This window comes from Hippocampus comes, unplaced genomic scaffold (assembly GCF_001891065.2).
Source record: "Hippocampus comes isolate QL1 unplaced genomic scaffold, H_comes_QL1_v1.1 scaffold248, whole genome shotgun sequence".
In the NCBI taxonomy this organism is placed as follows: domain Eukaryota; kingdom Metazoa; phylum Chordata; class Actinopteri; order Syngnathiformes; family Syngnathidae; genus Hippocampus; species Hippocampus comes.
The window spans coordinates 1,063,992-1,084,408 of record NW_017806277.1 but is presented as its reverse complement, the minus strand read 5'-3'; the positions used below and the strand labels follow the sequence as shown (position 1 = coordinate 1,084,408).

The 20,417-nt window shown below is 40.3% G+C and overlaps 1 protein-coding gene and 1 long non-coding RNA gene across 3 annotated transcripts in view; one reads left to right on the top strand and one right to left on the bottom strand.

Moving 5' to 3' along the window:
* The window catches only part of esama (endothelial cell adhesion molecule a), a 79,426-nt gene that overhangs the window by 3,833 nt on the left and 55,176 nt on the right, over positions 1-20,417 (top strand). Inside the window, exon 2 of one of the 2 annotated variants that reach the window (XM_019857735.1) lies at positions 253-537. In XM_019857735.1, coding sequence (XP_019713294.1) covers positions 471-537 — 67 coding nt within the window. In that variant the 5' untranslated portion in view covers positions 253-470. Of the gene's footprint in view, positions 1-40; positions 538-20,417 lie in introns of those variants that run through there. The other variant, XM_019857734.1, reaches the window with a different exon arrangement.
* Positions 6,203-17,627, bottom strand: LOC109507974 (uncharacterized). The gene is made up of 3 exons (XR_002166575.1): positions 17,516-17,627; positions 13,177-13,182; positions 6,203-6,214 (listed from the first exon to the last, which is right to left on the bottom strand). It is a non-coding gene; the product is annotated as an uncharacterized LOC109507974 (long non-coding RNA).

The window sequence follows — 20,417 nt, the reverse complement described above, 5'->3', positions numbered from 1 at the left end:
CTCTCTCTCTCTCTCTCTCTCTCTCTCTCTCTCTCTCTCTCTCTCTCTCTCTCTCTCTCTCTCTCTCTCTCTCGCTCTCGCTCTCTCGCCGTAAAGAACACGCCGAGGACAAGTTGCCGAGTTTCTCGCGTCTACATCCGTGAGAGGGTCTCGCGCACGACACGGCCAGTCACATTTTAGGCGGACACCCCCAGCGGTGAAGCTGCTTCTCGACTTTTCTTGACTCAACTCTTCTTCCACTTTATCTTACAGTCGGGGACAAGTCTGTGGTGGCTCAGGTGGCTTCCATATTTCGTCACCTGAAGTGTCCTTTTACCTGAAACCAGCCAACACCTGTGCTGGGAGAGGGAGAGAAGCACCTGGAGTGCTGTGCCCGTCGCCAAGTGAGGAAGAAAAAAAAAGCGAGAGTGAGAGAGACTGCCTGGAGGACTGAGCCAAACTCACAAGTTGAAACTGTGGCTACCTGAAACATGGAGGTCGATGGTACTTCGTGGAAACTTACTGTGCTGTCATTGACCTGCTTGTGGGGGTTGTCAGGTAAGCGAAATGATTATTTTCACATGTAATATTCAGTGCCAAATATATTGGCTACATTGGTTTAAAATCTATGAAATTACAGGTGCCAGGATACCATTCAGTCAAACATAATTCCATACAGCCCTGAGAAAAACATAATTGTTCTGCACCAATGAAGATATATGCATATTCATTCTTATTTCTTTATCCTGTAACTAATATACAAATAAAGGTATTCATCATAATCAAAATACGGTAAACAACAGCAACAAAAAAACGGAATAGCACAATAGAAGGTGTAATTTTGCTGGGAATGGAAGAGGGTGAAGAGGTGTATTTTAGAAAAACACCTGCTTTTATTTCTCAGGATTCAGTAAAAAAGTGTGTTATACATGATTATGTCTTCCAGGGAAGAATAATCCCTTCATAGCTTCTGCAACGTTGGCTCATCCGCCACTCTTGAGCAACGTATTAAAACTCCTACTTCCCTAATAACTAAACTGTACACGCAGCCTACTTTTCCCCTGTCATCTTTACGATTCAGAAAAATTGGGACATGGTACAAATGCTCGAGCTTTTTTCAAATGTTTTATGGAACGACAAGCCATCAATTATTAATTTTGGTCAAAATCTGAAGAGCGCTGTCTGAGAAAATGATCTTTTACACAATATAGGAAATCATTTGTCATGACGTGTCGCTGACATTTTTTCTTTCTCGAGTGAATTTCCATGGCTGCAGTATTATAATTGTACAAGTTGCATTTTTCTCGAGAGACTGCATTCAAGGTCATTTCAAAGATCCTACTGCTGTTTAACAGCTACACTAAAAATCCCATGCAAGGTGTTGGTTTGTGCTCATAATCACATAGTTATAAAAATCTTTTTTTGCGGGTTGGGGGCTGTCAGTGACATCATTTCTGAATGCTTTTCGAATAAACTTGTCTTACAAAACCATCCGATTCTCATGTGGGATAACTAGGACACTCGTGCTTGAGCGCGTATTAGTTTCAACTTTCAAGAGACAAGCTGGTGGCTCTCATGTTGCTCGTGAGACATAAAAGCTATGGGGCACATCACATTTTCCTTGAATTTTCTCTCAGCTGCGTGAAGCCTCTATGTCCATTTATACACTCTGTTGCCAAAACAATCTCATGAGCTGACATCGGCAATCTCAGGCTGGCTTGCTTCTCCCTCCTTGATGGAGGGAAGCGTATCACCTGAAAATGCTACCTGACAACTATTCTGACCATAATGATTCCATTAGATAAATCACCTCTGGGCTATTTGCAGGTACAATGTACTGAGGGGGATTAATGTTAGCTATTTACCAGCAGGTCGTGATTTAGTGTCATAGCACAACAGGACATTGGAGTCACAGTTGCTGACATTGACAATTAGTTGCCCTCCAGGTGTGTCCTGAACACAGTCAGTGGCCAGGATCCATGGAGGAAATGGTAATGAATAGCAGCCTTTAGTCACAGGAAGACTCGGTGCTCCTTAAGTCCTTGGTGTTGACGTGTGCATTATAGGAGGAAGTGAGAAAACGTCCTGCAACAATCAAGATAAGACATCAATCTGTGTTTCTGTCAGAATTCTCAAAGTTGTTATGATGGTGAATGGTGAATACGACACAATATTGAACAGGACTTCTATTTGTGGCTTATTTCTCACACTTGCAAGACATTACTAGAATTTTGTTTGTGGCAAAATGCTGGTAAATCTACACTTCTGTGGAAAAATGCTGGTTAATCTACACTTCTTTTTTTTTGTTTAATCATTGAAAAAAATACATGGGAAATAATGGAAATTCCGTGGTGAAACTGATGTCATTATACCGTATTGGATCGAATATAAGATGGTGTTTTTGGCATTGAATTAAGACTGAAAAAGTGGGGGTCGTCTTATATTCGGGGTCTAGACATTATACCCATTCACGATGCTAGATGGCGCCAGATATCATTGAAGCAAATGCTGAACTTGACTGCACAGGCCAAAATGAACCCCTGTCACGAAGAATAAAAATAAAAATAGCGGTAGCACGAAGAAGAAAAATCAAAAATAGTGGTAAGAAAGAAAAGAGAAGAAAATAATAGAAGAGATAACAGAAAATGGAGAAACGTAGCGACAATCTGGAGAAAAGTGGGTCGAAGATCGGCCAGGTTAACCGGCAGCTGAGGAGAAGTTATGATGTAATTTACATTTCAAAAACCAGAAGCCATTCATTTACGAATGTGATTGCACTTTAGTTTACATATTTAAATGTTCAGATATTAAGATTTGAATGAGGCAAAATAACATGCTTTTTCTCTCAAATATATTGTTATAATCATTTGTTTCAGATGTACTGTAATTTTTTTCTGTATAAAAATTAATTTGGTGTTCAAAAAGTCTTTTTTCAAACTTGAGTCTTGAAAAAGAGGGGGTCGTCTTATAATCAGGGCCGTCTTATGTTCGAGCCAATACGGTAAAAGCTCCACGAAACCTAAAAAGGTATACAAGATATGAATTACTGGAAGATTCCTTCCAAATCAACTAAACAGAGGTCACTTTGCCATGTATGTGTTTTTTTTTTTTTTTTTTTTTCCATTTTTTCTTGTTTTCTGATTGTGATCCCCCATTGGCAAATGTAGTTTCCACCCAGATACAGATTTGTGTTGCACACCACAAAGAGAAGCAGGACACACATATGAAGTCAAAAGAGTGGTGGCCAGTGTGATGGGACACACAAATGGTGACTCATTGAGTCTTAGGGGGATCCAGTGCCTTGCTCAAGGGCACCTCAACAGTAGCCAGAATGCAGACTAATATCTGTTCAACAACTGCTGTATTTACTAGCACCACTTGAACTAGTTCCAAAGCCAGGTATTTTTTTTTAAATAGCATTTGTACCATTTTGTCACAATGCTGTCATTACGTGGCAATAATTTCTATTTTCCTTTCTATGGTCCTCATTTCTTTGCGTCTTTTACTGGTACCATCTGTGGTTAATATTCTTCAGAAGTTTACTATTAAAATTTGGAGTCTATAAAACATTGAGGAAAGTCAGAATTCATCCATTGATTCATCTACCCACCCATCCATTTTTGTAAAACTGTTGTCATTAAGGTTGTCGGCAAGGCCAGAGTGGGACTCGTTTTCAGGCCCGACGTTCAGTTCTCAGACCGGGCCACTTTAGTAAATTTTTTAATGAAGATACACAATTTTACTGTTCTTCGTGGATCAATATAAAATATATTACCATTCCTTCCAACTAAGTTCATATTTCATTTGATAAGAAAAATCAAAATTTCATTCAATGTGCTCACAAGATCACGATCAGTGTTTATTTGTATAAGTATGAAAACATAAATCGGCAAAAGCACAAAAAGGACCAGTCGGCAACCTACAATGAATGCTATTTGTATCATATTTGATACATGCATTTTCATTATGTAACTCATTCTTTATATTACATTAAATCATCTGTATCAAATTTGATACTGCAGGTTTAAAATATGATTTTCCCCAAGTTATCATTTTCAGATGTATTCTACATAATGCTTATAAATGTGATACAACAAATATCTAAAACAACATTATATGGCAAAAATATTTTTGTGGATTTTGTTCTAAGGGTTTTAATGAACATCTCAGTTCCCAAAAATCTGATTTTCCGGCTATTCCTTGATGGGTCAGGCATTACAGGGTTAAGGGTCCCCTCGCACAGTTGGCGCAAGCACTCACACACCTTTGTGTCTTTCTATCAGCAATAATCGTGTTTTATCACACGTTTTGCACATGCCGATATTCAACCGCACGTCGAATACATAATGAATGCGTGTGACATATTCAGTTACTCTTATGGCCCGAAAACTGGATGCTGGAGCACAGAGAGTATTGTGCCGCTGACCCCCCTCTGGCAGAGCTGAGCTCCATTGGCGCAATTCACAGAAGAAGCCCATAAACATTTAGAGCAGGGGTGCCAAAGTCCGGTCCTCAAAAGTACCTATCCAGCCTTTTGGGATGTCTCCCTCCTTCAACACAACCTTTCAAATCATCAGCTCATCACCAAACTGAGAAGCCCGCTAACGATTGGAGAAGGGAGATATCCAAAACAGGATGCAAAGGTGCTCTCGAGGACCGGACTTGGCACCTCTGCACCGGAGGTTGCAGTGAGACATATCTTCTCATAGTACATCTGATTCCTTTATGTATAATCCATGATTTACCTGCTGATCAACTATTGTACTATTATGATTCTATTCTGGTCACACAATCAAGCAAAGGATCATCTTCATTTTATTCCCAGGTGGCTCCCACAATGGATTTTACTTATTTAACAAGGTCGAGCCACACAAGCTTCAAAGGCTTCATTGGGATGAGGAGGGCAAAGCTCTGTTTCCACTGCAGATTTTCTGTGGAAACCCTCAGTGATTTAGTAGTCAGAGTGAGGGGGTTGCAAGTTATTTTTAGCTTTTATGTATGATTCTAAACACACTTGTAGGACACTGATCCCTCACCCATTCTAACTTAAAACGCCTACTTCTCATGCCTTTATATTCTCTGACAAGTTGAAAACATCTGGTCGCACATCTCTCCGTAATCGTTGAAATCTATTCTGTGGCCCTCAAGGAGGCAACAGGAAAGGCCATGGAATAGAGTTTGTCCAACTTACAACGATGACCTTATCTCTAATTGCCTATTTCTTAGAATATTACTAAATGGATATGTCGCAAAGCCCATTTCCACTTTGAACTGGGATTATGGCTGTTTGAAGCCTGCAGTCCTCATGTGTGTCCCCAGCAACTGGTGCAATTTTGATTTGAGAAAGGATTGTGGGGATTTATTGTTACATACGTAATGACACGGAAATACAACTGTGCACTTCTTCCACCCCCTGTGGGCCAGTTCACTGTTGAAAAATGAATTCACGTGCCAGCCGCATTTGTAATCCTTTGTATTTATACTCATCAGCACTGTGCATAAGGCCAAGGAGAACAAGAACCTGCATGGAGATTAGCGCAGGTTCATCCTCGCAGTCATATTCGTTACTCGTTCAAAATATTTCTAAATCCTTTTTTTACATTGCGTTTTATTGCAATTATCTTGGTCTTAAACACCTTTCTCTACTTTTATCACCTCAATTACAGTTCCATTTACCGGATTAATGATGTAATTATAATAAATGCGGAACATGGGAGTATTAGCAGAATCTGCCTACATATGGGTTTCCTTTTTTTTTTTTTTTTTTTTTTTTTTTTAACCTAACAAAAAGCATTTTCAGATCAACGGTTAAATCAAGGATTAAAAATACTGTTGGTGTGTAATTGCCTCAACAGAACTGTCTATACGAGACTACTGTATTGGCCTTACCTTGCGCTCAGACTGGACAAAAGAGGCTCATCTAACAAGCTACGTCTCGTGCTAGCTGTTGCGCTGTAGTGTATTTTGATTGGAGAAGATGTTGACTGGCTAATTATGATAATGTTATTATTGTTTTATTTAAGATATCCTTTATTTGTCCCACACTGGGGAAATTTACAGTCCACAGCAGCAAGATAATGGGTAGAAAGAAGAAAGAAGAAAAGAAAAACAAACACCGTTCAATTAAGTGCAATATAAATAAAGATATGTTTTGTGTAGGGGAGACCAGGAATGATACCGTATTGGCTCGAATATAAGACGGTGTTTTTTGCATTGAAATAAGACTGAAAAAGTGCTGGTCGTCTTATATTTGGGGTCTAGACATTATACCCATTCACGACGCTAGATGGCGCCAGATATCATTGAAGCGAATGCTGAGCTTGACTCTCCAGACCAAAGCGAACCCCTGTCACGAAGAATAAAAATAAAAATAGCGGTAGCACAAAGAAGAAAAATAAAAAATAGCGGTAAGAAAGAAAAGAGAAGAAAATAATTGAAGAGATAACAGAAAATGGAGAAACGTAGCAACAATCTGGAGAAAAATGGGTCGTAGATCGGCCAGGTTACCCGGCAGCTCAGAAGTTATGGTGTCTACTTCAAGATGCTTTTTCTCTCAAATATATTTTTGTAATCATTTGTTTCAGATGTACTGTAAATATTTTCTGTATAAAAATTAATTTGGTGTTCAAAAAGTCTTTTTTCAAACTTGAGTCTTGAAAAAGAGGGGTCGTCTTATAATCAGGGCCGTCTTATATTCGGGCCAATACGGTAGTAACACTTTTTGTTTTCAGCAAGTGTAATTCAGTGATTCTTTTCTGCTGTAAATGACATACACATGGACTTTGACTGCAACATCACAGATGACGTAAATGAATGTAAAATACAAAAAGGTATGTTGTTACAACCTGCAATGAACAGCGCTTATTGTGAACAGTGTTTAGTACTTGGTAACTAGGCTACTAAAAGGCGTTTGAGGAGTCGAGCTGTCCATTGAACAATTAAATAAACAATGTGTTTTTAAGGTGCAAAGTCATTTCATAGGCAAACCGCCTGAGGCAGAATACATATTTAATTCAATGTTTTGGTCCTTGCCTGGGGTGCAGGCGTCATTGGCCTATAATTTACCATTTTGAAATCCGATCCACACTTCCATTGGCTGCTAGTTATCAAATTGCATCACGGTATTTAAATGATCACTTTTTAAGAACAATGACAACTCTCCCCCATGCCAGTCAGCCATTAAAAAGCTAGGCTATTTATTTATTTAGTTGGTTAGTTAGTTAGTTAATTAGTAGGATTTAGCGTCAAAGCTAGCACAAATACAACGCACCAAATTAAACCAGAGAAATTACAACTTGAATTTATATAAGTGAAACAATTATATCTATGAACACTATGCAAAAAAACAAAATATTTGTGATGAAAATGTATACTTTCTGACCTGACAAATAGTTATTTGGCTCCAGAACAGACATTTTTCAACTCAGCTGTCTGTAGACAGATCACCATTGCAAAAGAGAATGTTATGTTTTTGTTTCGATTACATTTGGTTTTGTTCCCTGGTGCGCCTTTTGTCTTCACCTATTCTCGTCATCAGGTCCCTTGTGTTAACCAATCAGGTCCCTCAACCCTTTGTGTCTTGTCCAGGTGTTTCTCATTGTCTCGTCACTTTGCTTGTATTTAGTTCCCTGGGTTCTCTCAGTCTTGGTTGGATTCTGTGTGTGTCTGTGTCCGCCTGTTATGTTTTGTATCTGTCATAAGTTTTTTTTTGGCTACTTTGGTTGACTGTGGTTTTCAGGACTTTGAGTACTTCAGTTAGTTTTTTTCCAGCTCCTGTTTGTGTTTTTGTTAAATACATTTTGCTCAGTCCACCGTGCCTCCTCCTGCCTGCCTGCTTTTTGGGGTCCTCTACCTACCAGCACGCAAAACTTGACAGCGAATCTGTTATCAATTGCCTTACCAAGATAAATAAATGTTAAATAAAATATAATTGCCATACAAACCTATCTGTCATGGGAGGTGGTGCACAAATTGTAGCATGTGTCACTTGTTTGTAAATGATTAAAAAACAATTTTGTGAATCATTGTTGACAAATTAGGGGCAATGAAAATTGTACTGGCAGGTGTACTGCGTAGTCTGCGAACGAGACACTTTCAGTATACGAGCATTTTGTGTGTGTGTGTGTGTGTGTGTGTGTGCATGCGTGCGTGCGTGCGTGTGTGCGTGCGCGCATGCGCGCACGTGTTGAATGGGATGGGGGAGTTGCTGATGACTGTCCCTTGGCTGGGACATCCCATCTCCATCCATGGAGCCAGAAGGAAAATGGCCTCCTCTTAGGGGTCATGAGAAAGTTACTGCTTGACTTTCCCATCATTGGGCTCTGGCCTAGGCACGCTCTTAAAGTGTCACACACTTCCTTTTTTTTTTTTTTTTTTTTTTTGTGCTGATATTATGATACCTACAAATTTGGTGAGAATTATTTCCAGCACCGTTTTGTCCTTTCCCATTTTACTAATAGTAGTTCAGTTCATCAGGATTCTGTCGCAATCCAAAATAAATGCAATTCACACTGTTTTACTGAAAATACATTTTCAGTCAGTTTTCATACTGATCTGCTGATGAATTGCATACACATACTAGACGGACGCTACATTCACACTGCGTGGCGTGATGCCCAAGCCGGACATTGTGTTAAATTCGATCTTTTTATTCGAAAAAAATGCGACATCTAATGTGAATGCAAAGCATCCATGATGTGACACGTCTGCGCACAAAGCACGAAATTGACTGACATGGCCAAAAAGACGACATCACGCGGTTCATTGTTTACGGAAGTTAATATGGACCCTTGTGAAAGGGATCATTTATTTATCATCTCATATCGCCAGAGTAGTGAGGCGGGATGAGGTAGAAATATTTTGGGGAAATGAGGTGGCACTCCTTGGTCTCATTTCATGGAGACATCTACTAAAGATGACATCACGCCATTGCCACGCATCAGAAATGAACCAGTCTGCATGGCTGAATTACCATCACCAATCAGTCAACTTTATGCTTCATGTTTCACGTTGGATGAAATTAAAATCCAATATAAAGACAACAAATATTCAAAACAATTTTGCAGATTCACAGATGATTGTCAGTGTAGTCTCCTGAGCTGAGCACTTTTTTTCCACCTGCGCGAAGCTCATATTTGACTGAAATATAGGTCAGATGTATATGGAAGAGCTTTTACACTGCAGACACATGGCATTCATACCCGATTTATATACACATTTGAAGGAGGCCCAGTTTGGATTTGAAAAAAAAATGTACTGTTCACAAAGCATGAAAAAAATCTGATACATGTCGTATATGGGCTAAAAATTGGAATTGAGCTGCATTGTGAAATTAGCCTAAATTTTAAATTAGCTGTAGAATTTAAAGATTTAAGAGACAAGAGCTTTTATTTCAAAAAAAAAAAATCCTTTTGGTATCAATGTTCATGTGTGTCACAGATTATGGAACGAACTTTAACACTTGGACGATGGCAAGAAATATTTCAGTGGAGAACACCCTATATCTGTTTTTGTTCTGCTGGCGCCCCAAAAAAAAAAGTTAACTCTTGACTTTGTTCAACCATTGATGAAGTGATCTATTAAACTCTATTGCTCCCTCTTTCGTTTGACTCAAGGATCTCGGAACGGTGTATTCCTGTGCGCCCCCCCCCTCCCCCATCAACATCCATCGTTTTTGTCATTGTTACATCTGTTCAAAAGTCATACTATGCTGACTGTGCTGTATGTTACATTTGACAAAGTTGTATCCATCCATCCATCCATCCATCCATAAACACCATGTATTCGAGAGTTGCTGTCTTTCAGGACTCGCTAGTACATAACCTTGCCACAACCCAGGGGTCCCCAACCGCCGGTCCTTTGGTACCGGGCCGCACAGAAAGAACTTGCCTTAATTCCGTTTTATTTATTTCGGAATATGAAAGATGTTTTATTTTGAAAAACTACCGGATTCTCCGTTACATCCGTCTGTGTTACGCTTGACACACGTCAAGCCACGCTTCTCCTTCACGTGACCGATTACTTCAAAACAAAACGCGGGAGCTCGCAAAATGAGTAAAAAAAACTGCTGGAGATCGCAAATGACGGCGGCCTTAAAAGTACGTTCGAGACAACTGGATTAAAGTTATGGCTGAATACTCTGAGATGGCCACAATAGCACTGTTGCTATTTCCGACATCCTACCTGTGTGAGGCGGGGGGTTTCTGCAGCAACGGCGACGAAAACAAAATTACGAAGTAGACTGGACATAAAGCACACACTTGAGGTGTCATTGTCTCCTATTACCCCGAGATGGGACCGTCTGGTTGCAGAAAATCAAGCTCGGTGCTGTGGTGAGTCGTCATTTTCATGCACTTTGAATTTGCGTTGTATCGTATTTTGAAGGCATTAAACATTGCCATAGCGATTGGAGTGTTGCGACCAGATTAGACGCTCCTTGTGTTTATTATTATATTTCGAAAAAACCACAGTTTTCATGCAGCTCATACCATATTATTTTGTTGTATTATTTCCTCCACACCTTAAATGCCGGTCCCTGAAAATATTGTCTGACATAAACCGGTCCGTGGGGCAAAAAAGGTTGGGGGCCCCTGCCACAACCAACTCTCCTGTCCTCCCTCAAACCCTGTTCACTCATTCCTCTTCCAGAATGAAGTCACGTCACTTCTCCACTGGCAACCCAGGTATCCATATTTGAGGTCAGCAGAACACAGAAATTGTTCCATTCCACGAGAAAAACAGGAGTGTCCTGTGTTACTGGCAACACTTAAGAGCTGGTCCGTTAATTATGGGGAGAGCATAAAGTGTCCACTCTGATCCTCTACTAATCTCCTCTCCTCACCCAAAGTCAACCTTGCAGGAATGGGCCACAATGCACCCAGTTGCGGTACACCCTCAAGATCCCTCCTGTTTGCTATCACCCACTACCACACAAATATTGAGGACTCCATTACCCACATTTAGGGATTGAACCGACTAGTCGGGTGTCCACCTTACCACATTGATGGTTATAGCTTGAAGACATGTTGCAGGTCCACGCAGCAAACGAGCAGCAGTGCCTCAAGTATGTACCAATGTTTTACAAAAAATATCGGAAGCACAATCACTTGTAAAATATAACAGTCTTTCTACAAATACAATAATGCATCCGCTAACCCTAACTGAAGAAGAGCCTTAAATCCTTATGTCGGCCATCAGCAAATTTTGCAAATGCCCTTCTGTAATGGTGAAAGTACAGATGGTATTCTGTCGTGTCTGCTTTGACCAGGGATATCCAAACCCGGTCATCGAGGGTGGCTGTCTTTCTTGTTGTAGTTGTACATCTTACTACTAAACTACTAATACTTACTTACTTTGATAAAAATTAATGCTCCTGTGACCTTAGAGACAACGTCTTGAGTGATGTAGATGCTCTGAAATAATTAGTGCTTGAAACACAAGCAGCACAGTGAGGAACCTTGGTATCATCTATGACCAGGCTTTATCACTGAACTCATATATACAAAGTGTCAAGGACAGCAGACTTTCATGTGTGTAACATAAAAATAACAAGACATTTCTTGCCATTTGCCAATGTTGAATATCTAGTGCACATGCGACTCCAGGCTGGTTAACTGTAACTCTCTTAAAAGTCGGCTCCAGCAAGTGGTTAAGGCCTAAAATTAAGTATCTAAAGGTTAAGTGTCTACAATTCTGACGCCCAACAAGAAGTCACATGCTAGTGTCATTTCACTAGCTTCATATGAAATTTAGACTCAAAATTCAAACTCCTTCTCAAGCAACATGAACAATCTACAAGAAAACTACACCCCCTAAACTCACATCTACTTGTGGTTCCTAGAATATGCAAAAAGAGAACGGAACTTAGGGCTTCCAATTATCAAGCGTCTTGTCCAATGGAACCATTTTCCAGATTTGGTGAGAAAAGGCCGACGTATAAGACTGTATAAGAACAAACTTAAATCATTCCTCTTCAATAAAGTGAATGGTCGGGGATGATTTATAGTGTAATTCCTACTCTCTGGTTTACTGTTCTGGGTGTTAGACTTCTTGCCACACAGTGGGTGGAAGCCTGTCTCCCAATTGCTCGCGTCACATGCACAGCCAATTACATCATCCGCAAAGGGAGAGCTTGTTCTGTATAAATGCACGGACCCAATCCATTCATCCATCAATTATCTGATTCGCTTATCCTCACGAGGTTCGTGGGCGTGCTGGAGCCCATCCCAGCTGACATCGGGCAGTGGGCGGGGTACACCCTGAAACAGCCAATCGCAGGGCACACATAGTCGAACAACCATTCGCGCTCACAATCCTACCCAGGGACAATTTTGAGTGTTGCATGAACCAGCCATGTATGTTTTTGGAATGTGGGCGGAAACCGGAGTACCTCAAGAAAACCCACGCAGGCACGGGGAGAACATGACAACTCCACACAGGAACGCTGGAGCTGGAATCGAACCCTGCACCTCTGCACTTTGAGGCGGACGTATTAACCAGTTGACCACCGTCCCACCTCACACGGACCCGAGCGGGACAATTTCCGCTTCCGTAATGTCGAAGACCGTGTGCACTTGGACCACCCTGATTTCAACGGGAAAGTGGGGAGCTGCTTCGGTTGGCTGGGAATACATAGCATTCCATCCCACAACGGCGCAAAATGGTGCAAATGCCCTCTTCCACCGGTGTGAGTCTACGATACCAAATATCGGTGTATATATTGGTGTGCTTTACGGTAGACCTGCACTGAACACGAAAATGGGGCCTCGAATCTCTTCGGATCTTGACAGGTTACCTCCTTAGAGTATTTCTTTTTTACTGTCCTCTGTTGCCAAGTGCATACTCATGTGGGATTCAATTGATCTCTTAATAAGTGAAGTGTGAGGTTCAAGACCTGCCATGAGCAAACTGCACCAAGATATGTTCTTGTTATTATGCACGGATGTATTAGACAAGGAGGTTGGTTGAAAAATCGAAAGGTACGTTGCTAGCTAGCTAGGATACCAGAATGTTTCTTGCCCAATTAAAAAAAGTAAAATCCAAAACGGCAAATGCAAAAAAACATATTTGACTGTTTCCCTCTAATAGTAGAACTGTTGCATTAGTAAATAAGACATGCACACAGAATTGGTCGAGTGAGCAAATGATCCAAGATGCCTGTGCCTTGGACAGATGTTGCAACCATGAGTCAACAACAACTGCCACCTTACATCCCTTTGACCTGTCCATCAAAAAAAAAAAAAAAAAGAAAAGTTAATAAAGCCCATGACAGACGGGAATTGAGGGCACTGGCTTAGACAAGATAGGCTGTGTTCAATTACTCTTACTTGAGGTATTTATTTGGGGGATGGGCTGAGAGGCTGATGCACTTATGACATCCGGCACATTGACAAAATCCTGGATTCCTACTCGAAAAATACTTTCCGAGTCGTATCGCAAGACAGGCAAGCATTGTGTAAATTAAGGGTGGGAGTCACACAGTACCCAATGATGTGATAATATTGTGATATTTAAAATGATTGTGATAAGCAAGCCACATCATCGATACATTAAAATAACTGAATCAAGAAGGGGAATGCTTATGTAATTGGTGTTCTTGCACATAACAAAAATAAAGATTAAATAATAAAATATTGTTTGTAAATAACTCTCAGGCTGTGTTGCGCCAACAAGGTTTGATTTAATTTTTTTTCCCTCAATTAAACATTACAGCCCCGAGGTTTTGTTTGCGAGTGGGTGCATGCGAAGCAAATTTTGTTTTTTCTTCAGGGGTCTTTCAAGGTAGCAAAGATGTTTGCCAGACACTTACAGTTTTTCTTGATGGGTGTGCGCCGTTTGCCGCGTGTATGCACACATGACTTTAGCCTCTCAGAGAGATACGGGTTTACATTGTTGCTAGCTAGCAAAAATGTGACCTTAATTTTTTTTTTTGTTTTACGTTATAATGGCTTTGCAAAGAAGCTGAAACTTTTCCTCCTTTGATGACGATTAAATGTAACCTTGGTTTAAGACTACAAATTAAACTGAGGTTTAATTAAAGAGAGGTTTAAATGTTATCTGGTTTATTTTAAACTAGGTTAAATTTTAACCATGATTCAATCTAGTTTTAAAGTTTAACCTTGTTGGTGCAATCTGGCCTCTATCTGGTATGTTCAAGTAATATTTTTGTGTAAATGCTGTGATGAAAATGGAAGATTTACCCACAATTTCAAAGTAAATGAGTTTCTCCACTGGTTAATTATCCTTCGCCTGACTTCCTGTTTAATCTTGCAAGAACGAGGCACATTGGAATGGATGTCTGCAAAATACCGAAGTATCTTGTTCATCCTATGGTGTGTCATCATTTTCTGTTGCCTATTGTTGTATAATGAACAATATTATTTACAATGCAGAAAAAAAATCATATTTTTGGGGGTCAAGTTGGAATTATCTCACGCATAAGTTAACATTCACTTAAAACCTGTCAAAAAATATAAAACCGTATATTGTTAAAAGCAGATTTTTTTTTTTTTTAAGATTCCCAATTTTAACAAAAACGCTTTGTAAATATGCTGAAATGTCAGAAAAAGTGATGAGGCTTTCAAAGGTCAGAGGCCTTGACCTCACTTGTGATTCTTTGCCAAAAATTATTGAATCAACATTTAGCTTTATTTGCTCATTGGTCAGGATAAATCAAGTGGTATTCTCCCCTTCAGGGAGGTGTCAGTGTGCACTGTAGTGCAAATGTTGACTGAAGTTTAGAAGATACCAAATATGTTTCCTTGCCTTTTAAAAGTAACTAAAAAATACAAAGGATTGAATAAGGGCCTGGAAAGAATGCAATAACCTTTTAAAATTCCATTTGGGTGACATCTTTCTTTGCACATACCCATGTTATAATGAAGAGACCCGAGATGCTTGTGGAGGCTCTCAGTCGTACAGGAAAGTTCCATCGTAGAAAGAAACCCTTTCTACGAAGAGACCCGAGGATAATTTTTTTTTTTTTTAGCAAAATTAACTGTTGCTTTAAATCAGGTTTGCCCTGTCATCGAAACGGTACTTATGGACATACACGTATTAGTCTATACTTTTCCCAGCAGCTACATTAATATATGTAGCACAGATATCAAATCAACATTAGCAGCATATAGAAGTATAATTAAGTGGCCTAGTACAATCCAGACTGTGTGTGTGTGTGTGTGTGTGTGTGTGTGTGTGTGTGTGTGTGTGTGTGTGAGTGAGGTGATGCCGGCAGCAGGCAACAATGTGGAAAAAGTCATTATAGCCAGGCTATTAAGCTAAGGCCTTTGGGACATTTGAGCCGTCCTGGTGATCTCACTGAGGCAGAACTAGAAAAGAAACACTTTAATACAATTAGATGTACGCAAAATCTCCGAAAATATTAATCGGCTGCATTAAAATTAGACTAAAAAAGAAAAAGACCTCAACAACAATATATAATGATTGTAATACTTTTTACATTTTTCATCCTAACATATGCCTTTATTCTCACCACTTTTCACATGATTCATTGGTAGAGAAATTAACCCTTTAAGGGACAGCGGTTACTGCAGTGGACAGCTTATCATGTTATAGGTTACAGGTTACAGGCTGCATGAAAGGATAAATGTGGGAAAGAGGAATAAATATTGAATTCTTTCCATACTGAAAATCACTCTCTCTTAAGACTAATACACTGAAAGAAATGGTGGGTTGAAGTTACTCAATGTTTTTTTGAATCATTTGGATTCATCAGAATATAAACTGGATTTCTATCATTTTTGAAGTCAAAGTATAGTCTACTTAAAAAATGTATTTGGATCAAGACAATTTTATTTCGTGCAACCATTTCATGAAACAAAATTGAGTAAATTCAACACACCATTTTATTAATTCTAGGTGTGTTTCCTGGATTTGTAAAAACAACAACAAAAAAACTTAGTGTGCAATCAACAAATTATTCAACCAGACCACTCGTGGTATGAGAGGAACTATGTTTATCCCCCAAAGTGACAACATGAATACTTGTAGCAATCCTTATTGTCTGTGTCGAAAGCAGTACCCTCAGCGAATTTACACAGAATGTGAGCATTTACCTTCACAGGGCGTACAATCAAGGATAATTGAGTGTTGAAGCAGCAGATAAAAGTCTTCATTAAATATAAAGCACGGACATTGTATTGTAATTTATTTATATGGAGATGCTCTCAGATTTGGGAATGAATCTCTTCAGCCCATGTTGCACAAGGACATCCGTGTTCCCTTGAGAGGAAGTCTTTTAGAGGGACTGCCTTGTTCTTCCCGTCAGAGAATTTCGACGTCAAACACATTGGCCTCGAATGAGAAAAAGAACATGCAATATAATTAGTCATTGCACAACTGAATATTTTATACACCATCCATCCATCCATCTATCGATCCATCCTTGTCTGTCTGTCCGTCTGTGTGTCTACGCATAAAAAGTTAGGGATATTTAGCTTTCAGGTGGAATTTATGGAAAATGGAAAAAAGTTCACGCTACAGTGATATCATATCATGAAAGTAGAACATTGAAGTAGATGGATGCACTGCACGCAGACCACACTGATGTAAATGTTTCGAATGGTCTGACGTGGCAGTTCGGTGCCTCTCACCTCCCTTCAATGTGCCTGGAGTTGGGTGGAATTCATCATCCGGTTCCTCAGGGCATTGTTCACAATGTAGCGGTCATCATCATGGGATGTGACTGAAGGACGTCCACTTCTAAATCTTTCTGTTACTCTTCCAGTCTCTCGGTATCTCTGTTGCAACCTGCTGATGACACTCTAAGCTCAGTGGCCACGTTTGTCTGAGAATGTCCTGTTTGAAGTATCACAATGGCAAGATACTGTTGAACCATTGTTCAGTGTCATCTTGGTCTCATGATGTCAAAATGTGAACAGCATCATGAGGACGACTGCACCAGCTCCAATTGAACCAGGACATTTTTTCTTCAATTCAAAGATCAACCGCCAAATTTTGTCGTTAAGCTCCTCGTTAGCGAACAGCAACTTGTGCAAAAAGTCATGTGCATTCAAAAAGTTAGAGAATGCCACATCAAGTCCACCTATAAAGGATTGAATGTATTTTTGGCTCGTCCTGAAATTTCACCCAAAAGCCAAATATCCCTAGCTTTTTGTGAGGAGTGTGCATCCATTATCTTTATAATGTACATACAAACCCAAATCCAATGAAGTTGGGCCCTTGTATTAAACATAAATAAAAACAGACTACAAAGATTTGCAAATCAGTTCAGACGCCAGCATCTGTGATGGTTTGGGGTTATGTTAGTGCCAACAGCATGGGTAACATCTGTGAAGGCACCATTAACGCTGAGAGTTACATACAGGTTTTGGAAAAAAACATATGTTGCCATTCCAGCAACGTCTTTTTCATGGACGGCCCTGCTTTTTTTCAGCAAGACAATTCCAAGCCACATCTGCACGTGTTACAGCAAGTGTGGTTTTGTAGTAAAAGCATGAATGTATTAGACTGGCCTGCCTGCAGTCCAGACCTGCCTCCCATCACATACGGGTGGTACATTATGAAGCTTGAAATACGACAACGGAGATCCCAGACTGTTGATCATCTGAAGCTGTACATCAAGCAAGAATGTGAAAGAATTCCACCTACAAAGTTTCAACAATTAGTGTCCTCAGTTCCCAAGCGTTTATTGAATGTTGTTTGAAGAAAACATGATGCGACACAGTCGTTAACGTGACCCTGTCTCAGCTTTTTTGGAACACGTTGCATGAGCCATAAAAAAATCATTATTTGCTAAAAGCAAAGTTTATCAGATATAATGTTAAATATCTCATCTATTTGTGTCTTCAATTAAATAAGTTCAACATTATTTGCAAACCATTGGATTCAGTTTTTATTTAGGTTTATCACAACGTCCCAACTTCATTGGAATTGGGTTTGTGTGTGTGTGTGTGTGTGTGTGTGTGTGTGTGTGTGTGTGTGTGTGTGTGTGTGTGTGTGTGTGTGGGTGTGTGTGTGTGTGTGTGTGTGTGTGTGTGTGTGTGTGTGTGTGTGTGTGTGTGTCTCTCTCTCTCTCTCTCTCTCTCTCTCTCTCTTTCTCTCTCCCTGAGTCTCTCTGAGAGAGAGAGATGGGCGGCCTGGCGATCCAGTGGTTACCTCACAGTGCAGAGGTGCAGGGTTCGAATCCAGCTCTGGCCTCCCTGTGTGGAGTTTGCATGTTGTCCCTGGCACTGCATAGGTTTTCTCCGGGTACTCCCATTTTCTTCCCACATTCCAAAAACATGCACGACAGGCTGATTGAACACTCTAAATTGTCCCTACGTGTGAGTGTGAGCGCGGATGGTTGTTCGTCTCTGTGTGCCCTGCGATTGTCTGGCAACCGGTTCAGGTTGTTCCCCGCTACTGCCCGAAGGGATAGGCTCCAGCACCCCCCATGACCCTTTTGAGGATAAAGTGGATTGGAAGATGAATGAATGGAGAGAGAGAGAGAGAGAGAGATTTTTTTGTCTGTTTTATTTTGTTCAAAATGTTCATTCAATTTATTTTCAGGCCCTTCCTTTTAAACAAAGGACATGCATGAGAATCTCTTGCAAGGAGAACTGCACAAGTTACCTCAAGGCACACAAAAAAACCCAAAAACAAAAAAAAAAACAGCAATGTTTGTTGCGCCACAAAGAGAGCAAGCTGATTTTAACTATATTTTGGTCAATGTTTTTTTATTTTATAAACAAGAGAGAAAATAAACATGGACTTGGGTTTTTCCTGTTCAAACCTTACATTTGAGTCTACGCATACTGCAGCTACCATAGCACATATATTTTAATTATTATTATTCATTACTCCTCGCCACCCTTCTTTTATATCTACACACACACACACACACACACACACACACACACACACACACACACACACATATATATATCCGTTTCTTTGTCTTTTATCAGTATGATTACCTTCCTCCCCCTCCTGTCCCTCCGTGTGCTGCTCTTTTCCTTTTTTTCTTGGCAGCTTCTCCTCTTCCTCGTGCTCATCTCCATCCAATCTCTCCTGAGGGCTGCAGCTCCAGCATCTCATCAGCATCAGTGTCTCAGGTCAGCCGTGAGGGCTAGAGCACAAGGGTCTTTGGTGCACTAGCGTCGCAGTGTTTTTATGTTTATTTTTCCACCTTCTAATGAGCATCTCTTTCTGTAATCATCGGTAAATGTGATGTACTGGATATTTTGTTTTGAGTGCAAGTGTATGTGGACACATGCAATATTTTATTTGGCCATCTAAATGACTCTCTGTTTTTGCCTTTCATTATTTTCAGTTAACCTCCACTTACCCCCGCCTCCATTCCTCCTCTCGTCAAAGGTCCTGTCCTCACTGGGTGGTGTACAGTATGTAATTAGAAGCTCTTAGCTATTTTTCAGTCACACACAATTACACTCTGAGGAGAGCTCAGTTGATGTCATTCTCGTCAATAGTGGCTCAGAGGTGCAGATCTCCCAGTGTCACCATTAACTCATGCAGTAAAAATTCTGTTGATTCAAAATATCTCACATCACACTCTCCCTACCCCCCATTCTTTCTTTCGTCTTCTGTATTCTTTCTTTCTCTCTAACACACACATTGCCGCAGATATGTTGCAATGTCCTGCTATTATGCTCCTTTCTGGTTAAAACTGGAATTGAGCTTCCTCGGTCCAAGTGACCACACCTTTTGCAAAAACAGTGTTCACGTGAGCTCTTACACAGGGCGCCATTCTGGAGTGGGTGTGGGTTGAGTGGCGCTTTTTGCTATTCCAAGGGCCCGCGCCTGATAGCGACATTAGAAAATTGTGTTTTCAATTCGCGCCAATGAAACGAGGGACCAATAGTCAGATTTTCTTTCCAGGCCCAAAGTCCCTCGTGGCCGCCCTTGATTTCGCAGCAGTCTATCACAAAGTAGAGACAGGCTTCACATGCAGTTAAATCCCTTCACAAGGTTATTGTCAATGTTTTCTTTTATTCAGCTACTGTATATTAGGAAACACATAGTGGTGTTGCATGCTTAACAATGAGATCAGTTCCCCTGAATCTGTGAATCTCTCAACTACTGTACATTTGAAATTGTGTCCGTAACAATTGAACATACACTGGTGTAACTGCAAGGCAGGAAAGCCTCCAACACAGGAAATAATGACCAAAATAGAATTGTTTATCCTGTGCTGACGTCACCGCTACTGTTTTCAGTGCAACAGGAAAAAAAAAAACTACTGTCGCTCTCCTGCATCACTCTTGTATATGAATGCAGAACCACTAGACATCCACAGTGAAGTACAGAGGCACAGAAAGCCCTTCTAATCTTTTCCTTGTACACGTTTGAAGAGACGGAAGTCTCTCAACTGAATGCTAAACAGGATCTATCAGGATTACATTTCGGTTTGAACTTGAGCAGCTTGCTGACTGTTACAGATTTGGGAATTTGGAATAAGG